An 18,336-nucleotide genomic window follows, 5' to 3' on the forward strand; every position below is an offset into this window, starting at 1 on the left:
GAATGAGGGAAATCGTCGACCACGCCGGCGGGGTCGGTATCGGGGTCCTAATAGCATAGTCCGTAAGGCTGGGAATGGTATATTTTCTTAGTCTGTTTCTTTCGCACTAGGCAGCTATATATCCTATCCTATATATCTCTTTCTATCCTGCTATTCTATCCTATATATCTATCCTATATATCTTTCTATCCTGCTGTCTGTATAAACACTCTGGGGTTAGCCAAGTCGAATACTAAAAAAAGTAAATTAAAAATACGACAATGTACTTTTAGTTCATTTATTTGACACAACAGTAATTACATAAACCGTTTAACAGAAGAAAAAGAAACCATTTTTTTTTTCAAAAGTGTTCTTTCAAAAAATAAGCAATTTCTTAAAACTGATGTTAAGTCTTGTACTTTACAATTACGTTTTTGTAACAAATCCAAGATTCATCCCTCATTTAATTATCCACGCTCTTGTCGGTGTAGCATTCTCCATGCTACTTGTCTAGGGAAAATAAGCAGTGGTTTCCCTCTTGCTTTTCGTCCTTCTTTATTAGACCGTCGTGCTTTACTAACAGAGGACGTTATGTCCACTAGAACGATCAAAAGTGTCTGCAAGTCTTCTGATTACTTGTGGCTCTGCCCACCCTATTTGGGAATTACGGGCGTGATGTTAAACTTGGCGCAACAAATAGTTCTTAATATCAGTTTTAAACTTAGCAAAAATGTATTATCATAATTATAACGATTATACTTAACTAAAATGGCACGGAAACCATTACTCTTCTCAAAAGTGGAGGTAGTGTCCTTGATATAAGTTAAGTTACTTATATATATAATAGCTCCGATTCCAGCAGACACCACCTAATTTTATTTTAAGTTATACCCGTCATTTTCCTATCCACTACAAAGAAAAAAGACGGGAGATTGAGAACTGTTAATTTTATAATGAATGAATAACTCGGGCGAATTATATAGGCATCTCGCTGTTATGCAGCCCGTTTCAAGCAAATTCTGTCGGGTTATTGGCCAATATATAAATTTGGGAGGGTTTTTAAAATTGACTTGTGTTCCATAAATTTAATGACCGTCGATCCGTCACTTTCCTTTTCGGCGAATAAGAAAATGACAGGTATAACTTAAAATAAAATTAGATGGTGTTTACAGGAACCAGCACCAAATATTGTATATACGTAATTTATATAACTTGTTCAATAGCACTTTGGGAATAGACAGCTGGACGAGTAAAAAATACTATAATAATCTTGTCACAATACGTATGACAAGTATGCAACTAAAAAGATCTTAACACAAACAAAAATTCCGAAAATAATAACTGATTCTGGAATTCTCTCGCCAGCTGCTTTTTTTTTAAATATGAGGCACTCTCCAGTCTTCAAATCAAAAGCTCTTCTCTAACTCACATTGTTTCTTAAGACAGTCAATAGATTCGCAAAAGTTAATAAATCCTCGTGAGGGCATTATGTATTTTTGTCTAGGAAAAATACTGCGAAAAACAAATGCAAATTTATTTTTTATGGCTGAGTCCTGTGAGCTTAGCACCGTAAGCGTACGACTCGCGACTCTTTCTCGCCTTGACACACGTCACCGTACTGCACAGAACTCTCTCACAGTACTGCACAGAAAGAGACAGATGATCTCTGCCGCGGCGAGAAAGAGTCGCGTGTTTACGGTGCTAAGCCCGCTGGACTAAGCCATAAAAAACAAAATGTACACATGTTTTTCGCAGTATTTTTCCTAGACAAAAATGTCCAACGGTAGTGGTTGCCTTAAAGAAATTTCTGCAGTGCAAGGCCACCCAGTAATGTAGCTAAATGTTTTGCAAATGTTTGTATGTTTTGTTTGTGTGCAATAAAGTATATTTGATATAGGCGGACAAGTCACTAAGTCTCTTTAAGGCTAAGACCATACTCCAAATAGCGTTGCTCATTGCTTAGAGCCAAAACAACAGACGCACTTAAACACTACAGTTACACTTCAAACGATGCACTAAGCCGGGCGCCTGATTTGGCCGGACTCATAGGGAGCTCTAAGGGCCGGTATAAAATTTAAGACAACAGGCCTGAGGGTGCCTAGTTGGGCGCGTACTTCAGCTCTGGGCGTCGAATGAGAAGTTTATATTTGGAAGAATTAATCGACTCTACTTGGCTGATAACGATAAGTGCTGAATAAGAGAAATCATCGGCCACGCCGGCGGGTTCGGTGTCAGAATTCTGTAGTGTTTGTTGTTAGTGGTTTGTCACCGGTATGACCGGCTGTCCGCTAGGATCTTACTGATCGAGTCTTTTGGTTCTAAGCAAGGCTTTTTCTAGTTTGACCTTAGACTAACCGCTACTTTTTATTTCAAACCCACTACTCATTTCAAAATTCAAAATTACATTTTGTTAAGAATAAAGAAACTTTCCATTAGCATAAAAAAATCGAAAATTCATCGTTTTATTAGAGAAAAGCGTAAAATCAAACTTAAGCCTAAACTAACATGTGCTACAATATTTCACATCGAATTACTTTTCATATAGATACCTACACGAATATCATAAGCACTTAAACCTATAAAACATATCAAAATATCTTTTATATTGACAATTTTTCTTGTAGGAATATTTGAATATTTTCATAATTTCAAACCGATTACGATAAACTTTTGTCTTAAAAACATTATAAAATCAACAGTGAGGTTTTCATTAAACATTGTACAAATCCTTAACTAGATTATAAGATTTAAATTTTCAAAAATGGTTTCTTAATTAAAGTTTTTAATATTAGAATATAAGAACATGTATAAAAAGAAAAAAATGCATTGTCAAAAATTTTGTAACGACTTACGGTGGACTATCGTCATTATTCAAGATTTTTACATTCAACGTCATGAACAAATCAGGGGGGTTGAAAAGGCCACATCGAAATATCCCCCCCCCCCCATAATCCCCCCGTTCCCAACATGTTATTATCCATGTGATAGTTTTCCAAATCACCTTCAAGTGGACTTCCGTCCAAAGGAATGAATATCATTAAACCGACCATTATTAAAACAAGAATTGAATTTCCTGCCACAATGCGCTTTAAAAATATTTATTCAGATGTCTCATTCTTGGCGAGATCAATACTATATTCATCGGGATATATTTAGACGCTGATAAATAAGAAATTATAAGTGCACTAATTCTTAACTTTTCGAATGCCGGAACGCAGATCTCGATCAGACACAATGTAAAATTTATTGTGTCTGGTATCTCGGCAGATGAGAAGTTAAGACTAGTTTACAATTAGACTCCTAAAGCAGCACATTCACTTGCATCATTAATATCAGTAATTTCAACTTTAAGTTCAATTTCGTTAACTACAAAATGTTTTGTATTTTACAATTCAGTGACTATTTAACAAATCAAAGTATAAGCCAGACTTCATTATTTAAATGTAAAAACCCTGATTAATTATAAGTTCAGAAAGAACAGCGATAACATACAAGAGGCCTGACATTGACCTAAGCTTAACCTAAGAACTATTTTATCTCAACACTGACGTAAACAATAGGTAAATGAAACTTGTTGTTCGCAAGTCCACCATGTTTAAGCGGCGTTGTAGATGGCGGGTCTCTTGTTATCGTCCATCTTGTAGTAGTAGCTTCTAATCACCAAGATGAAGTAGATGCTCAGCGCTGGAAATGAAATAAAAAATTGGTCAGTTATGCAGGCCTCAGTGGTCCACTGGTTGAGCATCGGGCTCACGATCTGGATGTTCCGGATTCGAATCCAGGTGAGGAGGTGTAACAAAAATCTCTTTGTGAGCCCTAGTTTGATTGGGACAATGCAGATCACCCGATTGTCCGAAAGATAATCCATGATTCGGAAGGCGCGTTAAGCCGTCGATTCCAGTTACTACTTACTGATGCACGTAGTAGTTACATAAGCCATATGAGGGGACTTTGGCGGCTCAATAATAACCCTGACAACAAGATTCGTGATCCACCGGTGGGTAATTCACCTTACAACCCACAACATAGCAGAAGTATACAGCCCAAAAAAAAAAAGTTTTTCACGATGTTTTTATTATTTGCCATCCAGACAAAAATTGGAAATTGATGTGAAAAATCATCAACTCCCTAGCATTATCCCGTGTTTTCACAGGGTCCGCTTACCTAACCTACGATTCGACAGGTCCGGTTTTTTACAGAAAGGTGCCTGTCTGACCTTCCAACCCGCAAAGGGAAAACTAGACTAATACAGTAACACATAGTATACAGCCCAATACAGTATACAGCCCCTGTATTGGGCTGGTTTTCCCTTTGCGACTCAAATACCTTCGAAATTCATTTTTTGGGAATGTGGGTTTCTTCAGGATGTTTTCCTTTACCAATGAGCACGTGATAATCATTTACGATCCAAAAATTAAAAAAAAATATCCAAACATAATTTAAAAACAAATTCGACAATCATTGGTTTAGGCCTGTGCTGAATTTGAATCTGCGACCTCAAAGTGAGACTCAAGCGTTCTACCAACTGGGCACCACGGCTCAAACTGATGTGGAAGATAATAATAAAAATGGAAGTACTTACCAAAGGAGATCAGCTTGCTGACGATGTCGGATGCGGTGACGGTGCCAGCGAAGCTCGCGAGGAACATAATGATGGAGAGGACCAGGCAGATTACCGACACAATCAAGTAAGCCTTCACGTGGCCGCGCTTGTTCTGAAAATTTATAAAAAGAACATACTTTAATACCCGATTTTTTTTATCAAATGGGGTTGCTCTTCATAACATTTTGCATCTTAAAGAGGTTAAGAAGGTGTCGACGATATAACAAGCTTACCCAGAAGATGCCTATTCAATTTTGCTTTAAATAAACTGAATCAGGCATATAATATCGTTGGAAGGAAAGAATCTAATGAAGAAGTGCTAGAAGGAATGAGAGAGAAGTTGAAAAATATTAAAAGTCATTAAAAAAAACACAATCAACTAAGAAATAACTCTACTCTAGAAGTTAATATAATCATGGAACATTTTGGCAATGATTTATTACTTATATCACTATGCTTATAGTAACGCAATAGTGTCTGGCTTTCGGTCTAAGACGATCTAAGTATACCGATGTCCATTTTTATGTTTATTTCGAACAGAGTTCAGAGTTATTTTGGAATTTACATTATTAACCTTTTGAAAAATACCTGTCTAAAATTCTAATTTACAGTAAACACCCGATCAAAGGTTTTCATACAAAATAAAAAGAGTAGATTATGTCGAACGCAAATCCCAGTTCCAAATTTTGAAAAACAGAAGCATTTCTTACCTTGTGGAGACCGACGAGCAGCACAATCGTGAAAGCCAAGAAGAACAGCAAGATCAGCAGGAATATCACAGAGATAACCATGATCATGACACCGCCATCCTTGTCTGACTGGTCTTCGCCGTTGGCGGCCACCACACCACCCGCAACCAACCCGAGGATGGCCAGAATGGTCAAGATTATGTCACCAACCTGGAATTTCAAACGGTCAGTATTAACGTTTTGTTAATTATCTACACAAACAATAACAATTCTTCTATGTTTGTTATAATGTTTTTTTTTTATATAATTTCAATAAAACTAACAAAAAATTCATAAAATTATTCAAGTCATCTAATTCTTAATTTCTATTTGTCTAACTTTGGCAACACACAGTTTGGTGTTCTAATGCAAATGTACACCTTTTTCTAGACCTAAAATTATCCAGTCAAATAAGTAGTTAATGCCATTTGAGGCAAACCTACAATAAGAAACAGCAATAAACAGGTTGTAGATCTAAATGCTTAATAAAAAAAAACTACTACAACAAAAGAATAATGTTATTGGTAATCCAGATCAAAACTCGATAACTTTCAAGTGAGTCTCGACAAAACAGTTTCATGCGCAGACATTTGCACTATGCACTGAATGTCTTTTGTTGTGTGTGATTGAGGACCGACCTCACTAGCTGAGCTCGTAGATGGATGATCATCATCATCACAAGATTTTGGCAGATGTAGGTAACAGTTGCTGTGTAGCTGTCATGGTTTGCTGCAGGAGCATTGGCTTGGATTTACTGCTATTGAGCAGTGAGGCAGATTTTGCCGCATTTCTCACAGCTGAAACGTAAATCGGGGCGAGAAAGAGTAGTGTAGATTCTATGACGCAAATTCAAAAATGTAAAATTGACCTTCAACAACTTTATCCATCAAAATTACGTTGAATATTGGAGAATTCCACACCGACAAGAGCATGGCTCTTAAATTATTGATGAAATGATTCCGATTTCAGGGAAACCGAAGCCTTTTCTGCTTCAACTTGTCCAGATGAATGAAACTTACCAGGTTAAGATACCCGATGATGAGACATCCAGTTCTCAGCTCAATGCAGCAGCAGCAGTTGTCGAACACCAGAGACGGCATTTTGGAACTGTCGACAAAAATAGAAGGATGGTCAGAGACAATAAGATAACCAAAGCCTACGGAGTTTTGACGCAAACACCAAATCATTCTGAATTCAAAATGTAAACTTAAGTATATAATTTACGTCAATAAATCTTATTGTCCAATGTTAAGCCGATTCCGCATCAACAGATTTGTAACTGGTTAGGTCAGTTAGTAGAGTAACGTAAAAAAACACACATTTGGATCCCATCCAAAGAGTTTTAAAGTGTTATAAAAAATGCAGATCTATTTCTAAGATTTCGTGCACGTTTTTTTTTTTTGACGTGACTTATTGTAGATTTGCCGCAGATGGCATTAACTACTTGGCCGGACAAACATTTCGTGCACGGAAATAGACATTTAGTAGGTAATTAAGGTAAAATTGGTTTTTTGTTCCATATTTTGCCGTTTTTAGGTCGTGTTTATATTTTTAAGTTTACAGTAGGTACTAACTCTAAACCAAAGAGCCTGTTTTGTAATCTGTGACCATGTACGAATTTGATAAGATCGAATGTGACCAAAGAGCTTGTGTCAGAATCATAATAAGTGTTAGCATAACATAAACAGCCTATAAACGTCTCGCTGCTGGGCACAGACCTCCCCTCAATCACCCGGAGGGGCCATGGATCATACTTCACCACGCTGCTCCACTGCTGGTTGGTGGAGCTGTTTTACGGCTAATAGCCGGGACTAACTGATTAACGTGCCCTCCGAAGCACGGAATCATCGTACTTTTACGGACAATAACGTAATGTAAGCCTGGAAAGTCCTTACCAAATAAAGGACAGTCTCACAAAGTGACACGATAATATCCCAATCGGGAATCGAACCCGGACCCTGAGCCTAACGCTCTAACCACTAGACAACGGAAGCTTACGGAAGATTACCAATCATTATCTCCATCATAATAATATGCCTTGCGTTATTCCGTTCTTCACTGGGTCCACTTACTTAACCTGAAGATGTAATAGGTCCTGTCTGACCTTCCAACCCTAAATAACCAACCCAATACAGGTTGAATTGTAGCGTTGACAGCGACCATCGCTACGGCGAGTCTCTTTACGGCGAGTGGCCTTATTTTCCCTCTACGTCGAGCGAGTTTTGATGTTATTGTACAGTTATGGTAAAAACTGCTTTGCTGTTTTCTTATACTTCACATACCTCCGAAACGGAAAGAAATTACTCAGGAATATTGGTTTCCTCACAATGTTTTCCTTCACCTTTGAGCACGTGATAATCATTATAATCCAAACACGAAATCGAAAACATATTCGAACAGTTTATTTGGAATTTGAACTTGTGACCTCAGAGCGATAATTGATCATAACAAAGCATCCACTCCACGCCAGCTAATCTAATCCAAGCTTTCATAATCTTAAAATTCATCTTAAAACTTCAATGGTCAACATGTGTGGTTGCATGATGTCTTTCATACTTGTAGGTCTGTCCATCCCGCAAGGGATTACGGGCGTGTATCTGACTGATGTGGTTGTAAAAAGTGCGATATTCTGAATGTCTTTTTTGTCGGTTCATTGTTATGAAGCTCTGCAGGTTTTGGAAGCAAGGCCAACCGGTTTGTTACGTTTTATTTTATAATCTTATATCATTTATTTATACATTTTGTGTGTCGTGTTTGGAACGCAAAAAAAGAACGAAAACTTTAAAGGTTTCGCGGAAAAGTTCGGATAAGTATTGTGGGTAAAACGAGTCATTAGGTTATCTGTATGAACGATTTATCTATTCTGGTTCGTTTAGGTATAGTAGAAGCATAAATTTGTTATTGTCTTTTTAAGCGCTTTCAAAAAAGCAGGTTATTTTTTTTTGACGTGACTTATTGTAGATTTGCCGCAGATGGCATTAACTACTTGGCCGGACAAATAGAGAGTGGTGAAGGCTCTCACCCAATACAACGTTTAAGACAACAGGCCTGAGGGTGCCCAGTTGGTCGCGAACCTCGGCTCAGGGCGTCGCGCGTCGTCTGAGAGGAAAAATATTTGAAAGAATTAATCGACCCTAGTGGGTCGATAGCGATAAGCGCTGATTGAGGGAAGTCTTCGACCACGCCGGCGGGGTCGGTATCGGGGTCCTGAAGTGTTTGGTGTCGCGAGCTGATTGGCTGCCTCTATGGCTAGAGTAATCGGGTCGTCGGGAAGACAAAATAATAGATATATCACTTTCTTATAAATCCATAGCCAATACTCTTTAACTACTTGGACGAACTATTCATTGCTTTACATGGTGATACATATGACAGCAGGTTAGAAAGATAGAATACGGTCACACACTTTGAAACCATGTCACATTAACTGTTTTGATAAATTAAACCGTAAGTCTCATTACATGTCAAATATGATAGTGTGACAGGGTTCTAAAGTGGGTACATGATATTGCTCTTGACTGTACAAGCCCAGTGTAAAAGAGACAATACATCAAGAAAATATGCTAATTTGACAGCAGGTGTCTTGCCACCACGCTAGAGCGCAGAATTTAAGTCGTACTCTCCAACTGTTAGTATAATTATGTAAAAAAAAAACATGCTGAAAAAATAAGTTACATACTTATTAGATATTTATATTTTTTTAAGTGCAAAAAAGATTTTCTGTATTGTTGTATTGTATAAAATATATATAGACTTATGACGAATCACTCAGTCACAAACCAGTTAATTTAGAAGTTTGCTCCTAAATACGTAAATTTGACACGTTTTCGTGGTCAAGGTTAGAGGTCGACTGTAGATCGTTTTAACTATAGACACTTATTTTTCATTTTATTTAAAGTGTAAACAAATAAAATAGGTTAATAATCCCAATATAACATCTCTATCAACCCGCAGTGGAGTATCGTGGTGGAGTATGCTCCATACGTCCTCCGGTTGATTGAGGGGTGGCCTAAGACCAGCGATGGGACATAATGGACTGCTTATTTTTAATGACCTCAATATTTTTTTATTAGTACGCATGCTAAAGTTCCCAGACTCTGGGTTGATATTGATTTATATGTAAATAATGCCCGTGAGTACCAGCAATCACCATGACCCGGTCTATATTTAACTCAGAATCCACTCAAAACGCAGCGGCCATTTTGTTTTTTTCTTTTCGAAAATACGAGCTGTCTGAAGGTCGCGACACGCTTCGCTCTGTCGATTGGGAATTCACAATGATATGTTTATTCAAATACGCGCTTATCTGCTAAAACTGTAGAGAAAAACCCGAATGCAAAACTATTCTTCGTAACAGGAAAATCGAAAGAGTCGTTTTAGTTGGAGGGTAACTTTTATCTTTAATATTATTAAGCTGGCAGTGGTGCTAATTGTGGCGAAAACAATCTAATTTTAATTTAGTTTCACCGTTTAAAAATACCCAGATAAGTAAATAGTGCCGTCCTGTATTTATGATAAGTGCCAGAAAGAGAAGGCGCTAGTTTTGGAACTTAAATGAAATTAAAAACAGCACCTATATGTTATTGACTCAAAAACTGCGGCACCTGTATGCTAATATATGTCTGTTATGCCATGCTACTAATAATAAAATTGTATTTTCGTTGTTTATTTGCCGTCTGTAATTGTTTACTCAAGTACGTAACTATTTTTATTAGGTCCTAATATTATCCGGCGTTCTTTTTACATTATATTCCGTCATATTTTGTAAGTAGGTATCTATTTTTTAATTACATTGGCGAAGTGAATTTTATGTTGTCTGTAGATACTCTCAAATCAAATGTTAAATTAAAAACATAAAAGTTTATTACACTCATGTAAAAATAAAGTGACATAAAACTCGTTTTTTTTTACATTTCAAGGATGTATACACCTGCCTACTGCTTAGTCTACAAAATATCGTAATTTTAAAGCATCCATCGGTCAAAGACATAAAATTGCGGAGGCGAATGTTATGACGGTAAAACGTGTTTTTCTAATTCAGCGTAGAGAAAAAGTAATCAAAAAGTATTCTTTCCATAATTAAGAATCATTATTATAAGTCCAAAGAGATTTCTTTTTAATCACTTTAGACAGGATTCTTTACATAAACTCGTTAGCACAAACTCTTTCTTTTTTTATTTTCCTTTGTTCTTTTGCATTCGGTGCTCAGCTTTAATTAGTTACGCAATTAGATATAATGATTTAAATGTATATGTTCCATGAATATATTGTAGTAACTGTTGGTGTGCCAAATAAATAAAAAATAAAATAAATAATAAGCTCTAAAAATACCAGGGGGGTTTGTTGAGCACCCTAACTTAAACATAGTGTTATAAAAAAACAAAAACAAAATAAAACTTTTGATTTAAAACGTGTAAGATTTGAATAAGATAATTATGAAATACAATTTGTGTCATCATTAGAAGATTGTACTTATGTGTTTGACACACAACTTCCGGCAGATCTCGGCTCTCTTTGCTGTATTTGCAATATTGCTTTTTAGATGAATTGTATGAATGCGATCTTTTTCCAATTCGTTATAGGTAATCTGAGAGCCTTCAAGCTAGAGTGAATAGGCATTTGCTAGGTAAGCGTGCTCCATCCCAAACCACATCGTCACTTAGGTACCATCAGGTGAGATTGTGATAAAACTTTTTTGACGTAACTTATTGTAGGTTTGCCGCAGATGGCGTTAACTACTTGGCCAGACAAATGGGGAGCGCTGAAGGCTCTCACCCGGTACAACGTTTAAGACAACAGGCTTGAGGGTGCCCGGTTGGACACGAACCTCGGCTCAGGGCGTCGTCTGATAGGAAGAATATTTGAAAGAATTAATCGACCCTAGTGGGTCGATAGCGATTAGCGCTGAATGAGGGAATGAGGGAAATGTGATTAAATGCGAGCCTATATTAATTTAAAAAAATCTACTTAATAATATTTTAGCAGGTAAACCGTGAAGTAACGTCTCTTTAAACTACTAGGAATTGATAAATATAATCATTAATAAGCGTCTAAAATCTATTTGGAACTTTATAGCAAATATAAGGAAAACTCTGCTAAATAATAAAATCAATTTGCCATGCGTTCATCGCGAAAAAATCTCGAAAATGTCTCGACGGGTTCTGTCGATTTTTTTTTTTGGTGGATGGTTTATAACAACGTCTGGCGATTCACCTAGTTAGTTATAAATTACTTTGTTTTGTTTTGAAAGTTCATTGTATGGAAAGCCTCGGTGGTTTAGTGGTTAGAGCGTTAGGCTCACGATCTGAAGGTCCGGGTTCGATTTCCGATGGGGACATTATCGAAATCACTGTGTGAGACTGTCTTTTGTTTGATAAGCAACGGCTTAACGTGCCTCCCAAAGCACGGAGGAGCTCGAGATGAAAACTTTTTTTTTTAATATTTATATTTCACGTAATTTAAATACTTATGCAACCAGCACTATTATATCGTGTACGTGGCCAAGTAACATGACCTTTTGATAACAGCGAGTCACAAGCGCAGCTCACCGGAGAGTTCTTACAAGCTTTTTTTGACGGTACTTATTGTAGATTTGCCGCAGATGGCATTAACTACTTGGCCGGTCAAATGTGTAGCGCTGAAGGCTCTCAACCGGTACAACGTTTAAGACAACAGGCCTGAGGGTGCCCAGTTGGGCGCGAACCTTGGCTCAGGGTGTCGTCTGAGAGGAAAAATATTTGAAAGAATTAATCGACTCTAGTGGGTCGATAGCGATAAGCGCTGATTGAGGGAAATCGTCGACCACGCCGGTGGGGTCGGTATCGGGGTCCTGGAGTGTTTGGTGTCGCGAGTTGATTGGCTGCCTCTATGGCTAAAGTACTCGGGTCGTCGGGATCGTATATTACGGACGCCGATACTTTTCAGTACCGTCCCTAAGCGGGATGTATTCGGAAGTCGCAACTACTAGGCGATTTGGGTGGTGCGGTGCAGAATCTAAAAAACGTTTTGAAGTTAATTTGAGCAATCACCAGCCCATTAAAGTCCCCACTGCTGGGGCACGGGCCTTCCCTATGGATGGATAGGGAGATCGGGCCTTAAACTATCACGCGGGCCCAGTGCGGATTGATGGTTATTAACGACTGCTAATGCAGCCGGGACCAACGGCTTAACGTGCCTTCCGAAGCACGGAGGAGCTCGAGATGAAAACTTTTTTTTGTGGTCACCCATCCTATGACCGGCCTTTGCGAAAGTTGCTTTACTTCAACAATCGCAGACCGAGCGCGTTAACCGCTGCGCCGCCGAGCTCCTCTACTTAATATTAGATTTAAAAAATAATCGTACTGTTTATCTATAGTCAAAAAACAATACGCTCATGTAATAACATCCGCCATTATGAACAGATGTGTCGAATGAAGATAAAAATTGAGGTTAATCTATACAAGGTCACCATCGGACAAACGGAAGTGTGAGTAACCCATAATTTTGTTGTTTTCAGGGACTTTACTACTTAATTTACTTTGTTAGGACAGGACACTTGTCAGGGACTTTACTACTTATTTACTTACTTAATCACTTTGTGTAACCACATATTTTTAGTTTTCAGGGACGAGTGTGTTAAGTACCTATTTTTTTTAGGAATTTAAAGTCATTATCATTCATCCGTGGCGTTTTCTCTTTTTTCATAAGGTCCACTGCCCAACCTGAAGGTTTGACAGGTCCGAGTTTACCTTCCAACCCGCGAAGGGAAAAACCAACCCATTACAGGTTAGGTCACATACCTCCGAAACGCGTTTCTCGGGAATGCAGGTTTCCTTATACTGTTTTCCTTCACCGCTGAGCTTTGGGGATTATAAAGTAACTTAACTTAATATCAACCACCAGTAGTGGGTGGCGGTGGTGGCTTGGGAAACCACTGCCCTATTTATCTCCCTAAAAAGTCGCATGGAGAATGCTACACCGACAAGAGCGTGGCTTTTAAATTAGTTATGATGATACTTAGCATAAAATTTTCCAATTTTTACAAATATATTTTTCCATAATGTACGTGAGGTATAGTCTATAATAAAGGCACCTAACTATGATTGCCATAACGAGTTGCTAATTAATTAACGACCTCCGCGGTCCAGTGGTTGAGCATTAGGCTGGGTTCGATTCCCGGTGGGGACATATCACAAAAAATACATTGGTAGTTTGGTTAGGACATTACAGGCTGATCATCTGATTGTCCGAAAGTAAGATGATCCGTGCTTCGGAAGGCACGTTAAGCCGTTGGACCCGGCTATTAGCCGTAAAAACACCTCCACCAATCCGCATTGGAGCAGCGTGGTGGAGGATGCTCCATACACCCTCTGGTTGATTGAAGGGAGGCCTGTGCCCAGCAGTGGGACGTATATAGGCCGTTTATGTATGTATATGTAACCGCGTAAACCTAAAACAATGTATTGATATATTCAACCTATATTGAACCTAAGGTCAAAGGTAGTTGTACTAAACTTGTGTGTTACTTGAACCTGTTACATTTGCGTGTTTCGCACTGTTTTAATCTACTCACGCGATCAACAGTAGTTGTAAAAAGGACTTATTTTCATAATATAATATAATACATTTTTACTTTCTTTGTAACCGGAAAAAGTAAATACCACGCGTATAATTAAAAAATAAAATGTCGCTTATAACGCTTAGTAATTAATTGTAATCCGACGCTATGACGAAGTCACCGCACCATTCAATCGATCGCCCTGTCTCTCTCTTTATTTAAGAACTGCGCTCTTGTCGGTGGAGTAATCGCCTTCAATACTCCATAGATAGGGCGTGTAGAACGGTGGTTGCTCCAATCGCCATCCGTTCCGCAGTACACCGACCAATTCAATCGGTGATGGTCTAGCTAGAGCCCTACCAGAATCCATTTCCTCGGCCTCCAATCAGTACTGATACCGCTGCTGCCCGGCATCAGAGATGCGCTTTTGATCGCCCTGTACATATTTAATTTTTGTTCCTTCTAATTTCACGGATCTTTGTTTTTGGGTACAAATGATAACCCTTTTTATTTAACCCAGACAAAATCACATCTTGCACCCGTTAATATTCTGATCAAAATAAATAGAAGCAATATAGGTAGCCATGGTTTAAAGGCCCGATCTCCCTATCCATCCATAGGAAAGGCCCGTGCCCCAGCAGTGGGGACGTTAATGGGCTGGTGATGATGATGATAGGTAGCCATGTAATTCTATTATATAATGTGATTCAAATATCAAGCAATAATCATTTTATTATGCTTCTGCCATTATATTATTGTATTTTGGAATAATTATGTACCTACCCGAGTATGGGTAGTGAGGTGGAGTACCAACCTCATCAACCCTGGTGTCAGGGTTACTATAAAAAATAAGTAATTTTCACGTTAAAGCTGTACAACGCCATCTACATTTTGGTGAACGTACTTAGTATGGAAAGTCCCTCATTTCCGTTAAAATAATAAATAATACTAATAAAATGTTTTTATTAAAGGTAAAAACCCAATAATTACAATGTTAATAATGATATTATTATAAATTAAACTGTATAACATAATAATATAGAAATTACTCGAGGAGCTCGGTGGCGCAGCGGTAAACGCGCTCGGTCTGCGATTGTTGAAGTTAAGCAACTTTCGCAAAGGCCGGTCATAGGATGGGTGACCACAAAAAACGTTTTCATCTCGAGCTCCTCCGTGCTTCGGAAGGCACGTTAAGCCGTTGGTCCCGGCTGCATTAGCAATCGTTAATAACCATCAATAATAATATTGTGTGAATGAAGCTCTAAGCTCCCCAAACAAAATAAAATAAATATGTGGTATGTGGTTTAAAGCCTGATCTCCCTATCCATCCGTAGGGCAAGCCCGTGCCCCAGCAGTGGGGACGTTTATGGGCTGATGATGATACAAATTACAAATTACTTAAATTAATTCATCATCATCATCAACAGCCTATATACGTCCCACTGCTGGGCACAGGCTTCCCCTCAATCAACCGGAGGGGGTATGGAGCATACTCCACCACGCTGCTCCAATGCGGGTTGGTGGAGGTGTTTTTACGGCGAAAAAGTAAGATAATTCCGTGCTTCGGAGGGCACGTTAAGCCGTTGGTCCCGGCTATTAGCCGTAAATTAATTCTATAAGACAAAAAAAAATAAACAACACAAAATAAATGTGGTGCAATATTTTTTTATTTAATTCCCGAATTACGGATGTAAAATTATTGACCGCATCATTCTCCATGTTCTATATCGATGAACAAATTATTGTAGCTGTAATTGGAGCAGCAGAATTAGCTTTTAAAGTACACTTAGAATAGTCCCACACCCGGCAGTGACATCATCGCATTCGACCGCGTCGTTATATCGACATAACGCGACATAGCTAGCTACAGAACCATAGGGCTGCGACTTTATGAGGTCAAACAATATTGACTGGATATGTTTTGGGTTTGTACAGAAATTAAAGATTGGAAACGTTGGTTGGTGGTAGGGCTGGCAGAGGAAGGACGTACATTGACCAAACTGTAGATGTCTTTAGAAAAGGTTTAGTACTATCTACTCTGAACCGGCGTGCGTGTATGAAACGATTGATGAATGGGGAGGAAGCAAGAGAAGTGTGTCAGGATCGAAGCGAATGGAATTCCATAGTCTCTGCTTACCCCGGTGGGAAATAGGGAGTTTATGTATGTATGTCAGAGTTAGGGAAGACTCGTGGGTGATTCTAAATCCGACGATTTGTGCCAGCGAATATGGTAGACATTATCTATTCTGGTTTATTCTGTTTGTTTGTTTTTTTAATACTTTTTTCTGTGTCTTTGTGCTGAGGTGTAATCATTTTGTTGTTTTGTTTTTATTTTGATGAATTTAACAATTGTACTATATTGTGTTATTTAACAATTAAAATATTTACGAAGTTTTGAAAGAATATTTTATTAGCTTTAGACGCTTTGGATTTAGACAAAAAAAAAATATTGACCTACCAACAGTGTCTACTGGTCTACTGTTAAGTTCAAGTGAACAACATGTTAAAACAAGTTGTTTTCAACTCAACACATTCATCATTTTAGCTAAGTCAACATAACGAGTACCTACGTAAGCAAATTCTACCATTGCACGTTTTGAAATCTGATATCTATAATTGTTATGTTCGAGCGTCAACTTGTTATTATTCACAAATATATCACTGGACCCGAAATACAGTCTTATGTGTGAAAAACACGCTCATACATTACAATACATAGGTTCACCATTATTTAGTAAAAAAGTATCTTATAAACACGAATCGCTGTGTAGGAAAATATTATATGACTGTTACTTGTATAGGTATTCATTTACTATTATTACCTGAATAAATGAAATGAAAATCATTATCACATCTCACAATCCACATTAAAGCCGCCAGACTTTTTTGGGTTCATTAACAGCGTGTCGGCTTTCAGAGCTGTGAAAAACCAGCGAGTACAAAGCCTCTGGATTACGCTGCGACAACTTTTTTTTACGTGACTTATTGTAGATTTCCCGCATATGGCATTCACTACTTGGCCGGACAAATGGGGAGCGCGGAGGGTTCTCACCCGGTATAAAATTTAAAACAACAGGCTCAGGGCGTCGTCTGAGGGCATTATATTTGAAACGTATAGTGAAAGATCCACATTAGCTTGAACGCTTTTTGTGTTCTTACTTTCTAAACTAATAGTATACGTACTCTTCGTCTTATCGTGTGGGTTGTGAGGTGTAATACCAACCCCATCAACCCTCGTGTCAGGGTTATTATTGACCTGCCAAAGGACCCTGACATGGCTCATGTAAGACTACATACTTACATCAGTAAGTAGTAACCGGGACCAACAGCTTAGCACGCCTTCCAAAGCATGGATAATCCTACTTTCGGAGAATCAGGCGATCAGCCTGTAATGGTCTGACCAAACTAGGGATCACTTTATGATCCCGGGGCCTCCGGATTGTGAGCCCAACGCTCAACCACTGCACCATGGAGACCCTTGGCCTACCTACTTAAACAATGAAGATGGATGACATAATACAACTTTACTAATGGAAGGTCAAACTACACACTTGCATACTGTGGTTATAAAAAACACATGAACCTAACCTTGAGATAGTAACATACAGAAAAACCGAAACAAAACCTACATATTAATATTTATTTAGCTGCTTTGTAGTCAAAGCCAGTTCCGAAACAATACACTCGTTGATTAACAAAAACTGATCACAATAACATTTATCATTATAGTTTTAATAGATGCACCATCTTCCTTTTTTATATCTAGGTTTGTCAATAATAGAATAGAATAGAAATTGTTAATTACAAAAAAAAAATCAGCCTCCGTGGTCTAGTGGTTAGAGCGTTAGGCTCATGATCCGGGTACGATTCCCGATGGGAACATTGTCGAAATCACTTCGTGAGACTGTCCTTTGTTTGGTAACTTTTCAGGCTTGAATCACCCGATTATCCGAAAAAGGAAGATGATTCCGTGCTTCGGAGGGCACGTTAAGCCGTTGGTCGCGGCCATTAGCGGTAAAAAAAAACCACCTCCACCAACCCGCATTGGAGCAGCGTGGTGGAGTATGCTCCATACCCCCTCCGCAGTGGGACGTATATAGGCTGTTTATGTAATTATAAAAGGACGCCACACACACAAAACAAAAAAAAATATATATCACTTAAAAATTTTCGCAAAACAATTACAAAAAACATAGGAGGATGTTCATTAGAATGATCATAAGGTGGTGGTGGACGTCCCGATATAAAAGGCAATAAAGCAATCTTTATTTATTTCAAGATCTAGGCTATAAGGAAAACCATTCAAATATCAATTTAGTATGAAACCCCTATTGGGACGATTATGAGTCAATTCTCTTCACAGAACTGGATATGTACCTACACCGCTGTTGCACTTATACAGGTAGGTACTTACTTTTTTTCAACATAGACGCGACGTATATCGCACGGTTCGATCAATAGACGCTCAAGACGTTGTGTTTATCTATTCA

The 18,336-nt window shown here is 38.3% G+C and overlaps 1 protein-coding gene across 1 annotated transcript in view; it reads right to left on the minus strand.

Moving 5' to 3' along the window:
• Positions 1–261: 261 nt before the first annotated feature.
• The window catches only part of LOC126373225 (uncharacterized), a 33,386-nt gene continuing 15,311 nt past the window's right edge, over positions 262–18,336 (minus strand). The window contains exons 2-5 of the mRNA XM_050019280.1: positions 6,330–6,417; positions 5,293–5,481; positions 4,562–4,694; positions 262–3,663 (exon numbers count right to left, since the gene is read on the minus strand). Of these exons, the coding sequence (XP_049875237.1) occupies positions 3,575–3,663; positions 4,562–4,694; positions 5,293–5,481; positions 6,330–6,410 (492 nt within the window). The 5' untranslated portion in view covers positions 6,411–6,417 and the 3' untranslated portion in view covers positions 262–3,574. The remainder of the gene's footprint in view (positions 3,664–4,561; positions 4,695–5,292; positions 5,482–6,329; positions 6,418–18,336) is intronic.

Source organism: Pectinophora gossypiella, chromosome 15 (assembly GCF_024362695.1).
Source record: "Pectinophora gossypiella chromosome 15, ilPecGoss1.1, whole genome shotgun sequence".
In the NCBI taxonomy this organism is placed as follows: domain Eukaryota; kingdom Metazoa; phylum Arthropoda; class Insecta; order Lepidoptera; family Gelechiidae; genus Pectinophora; species Pectinophora gossypiella.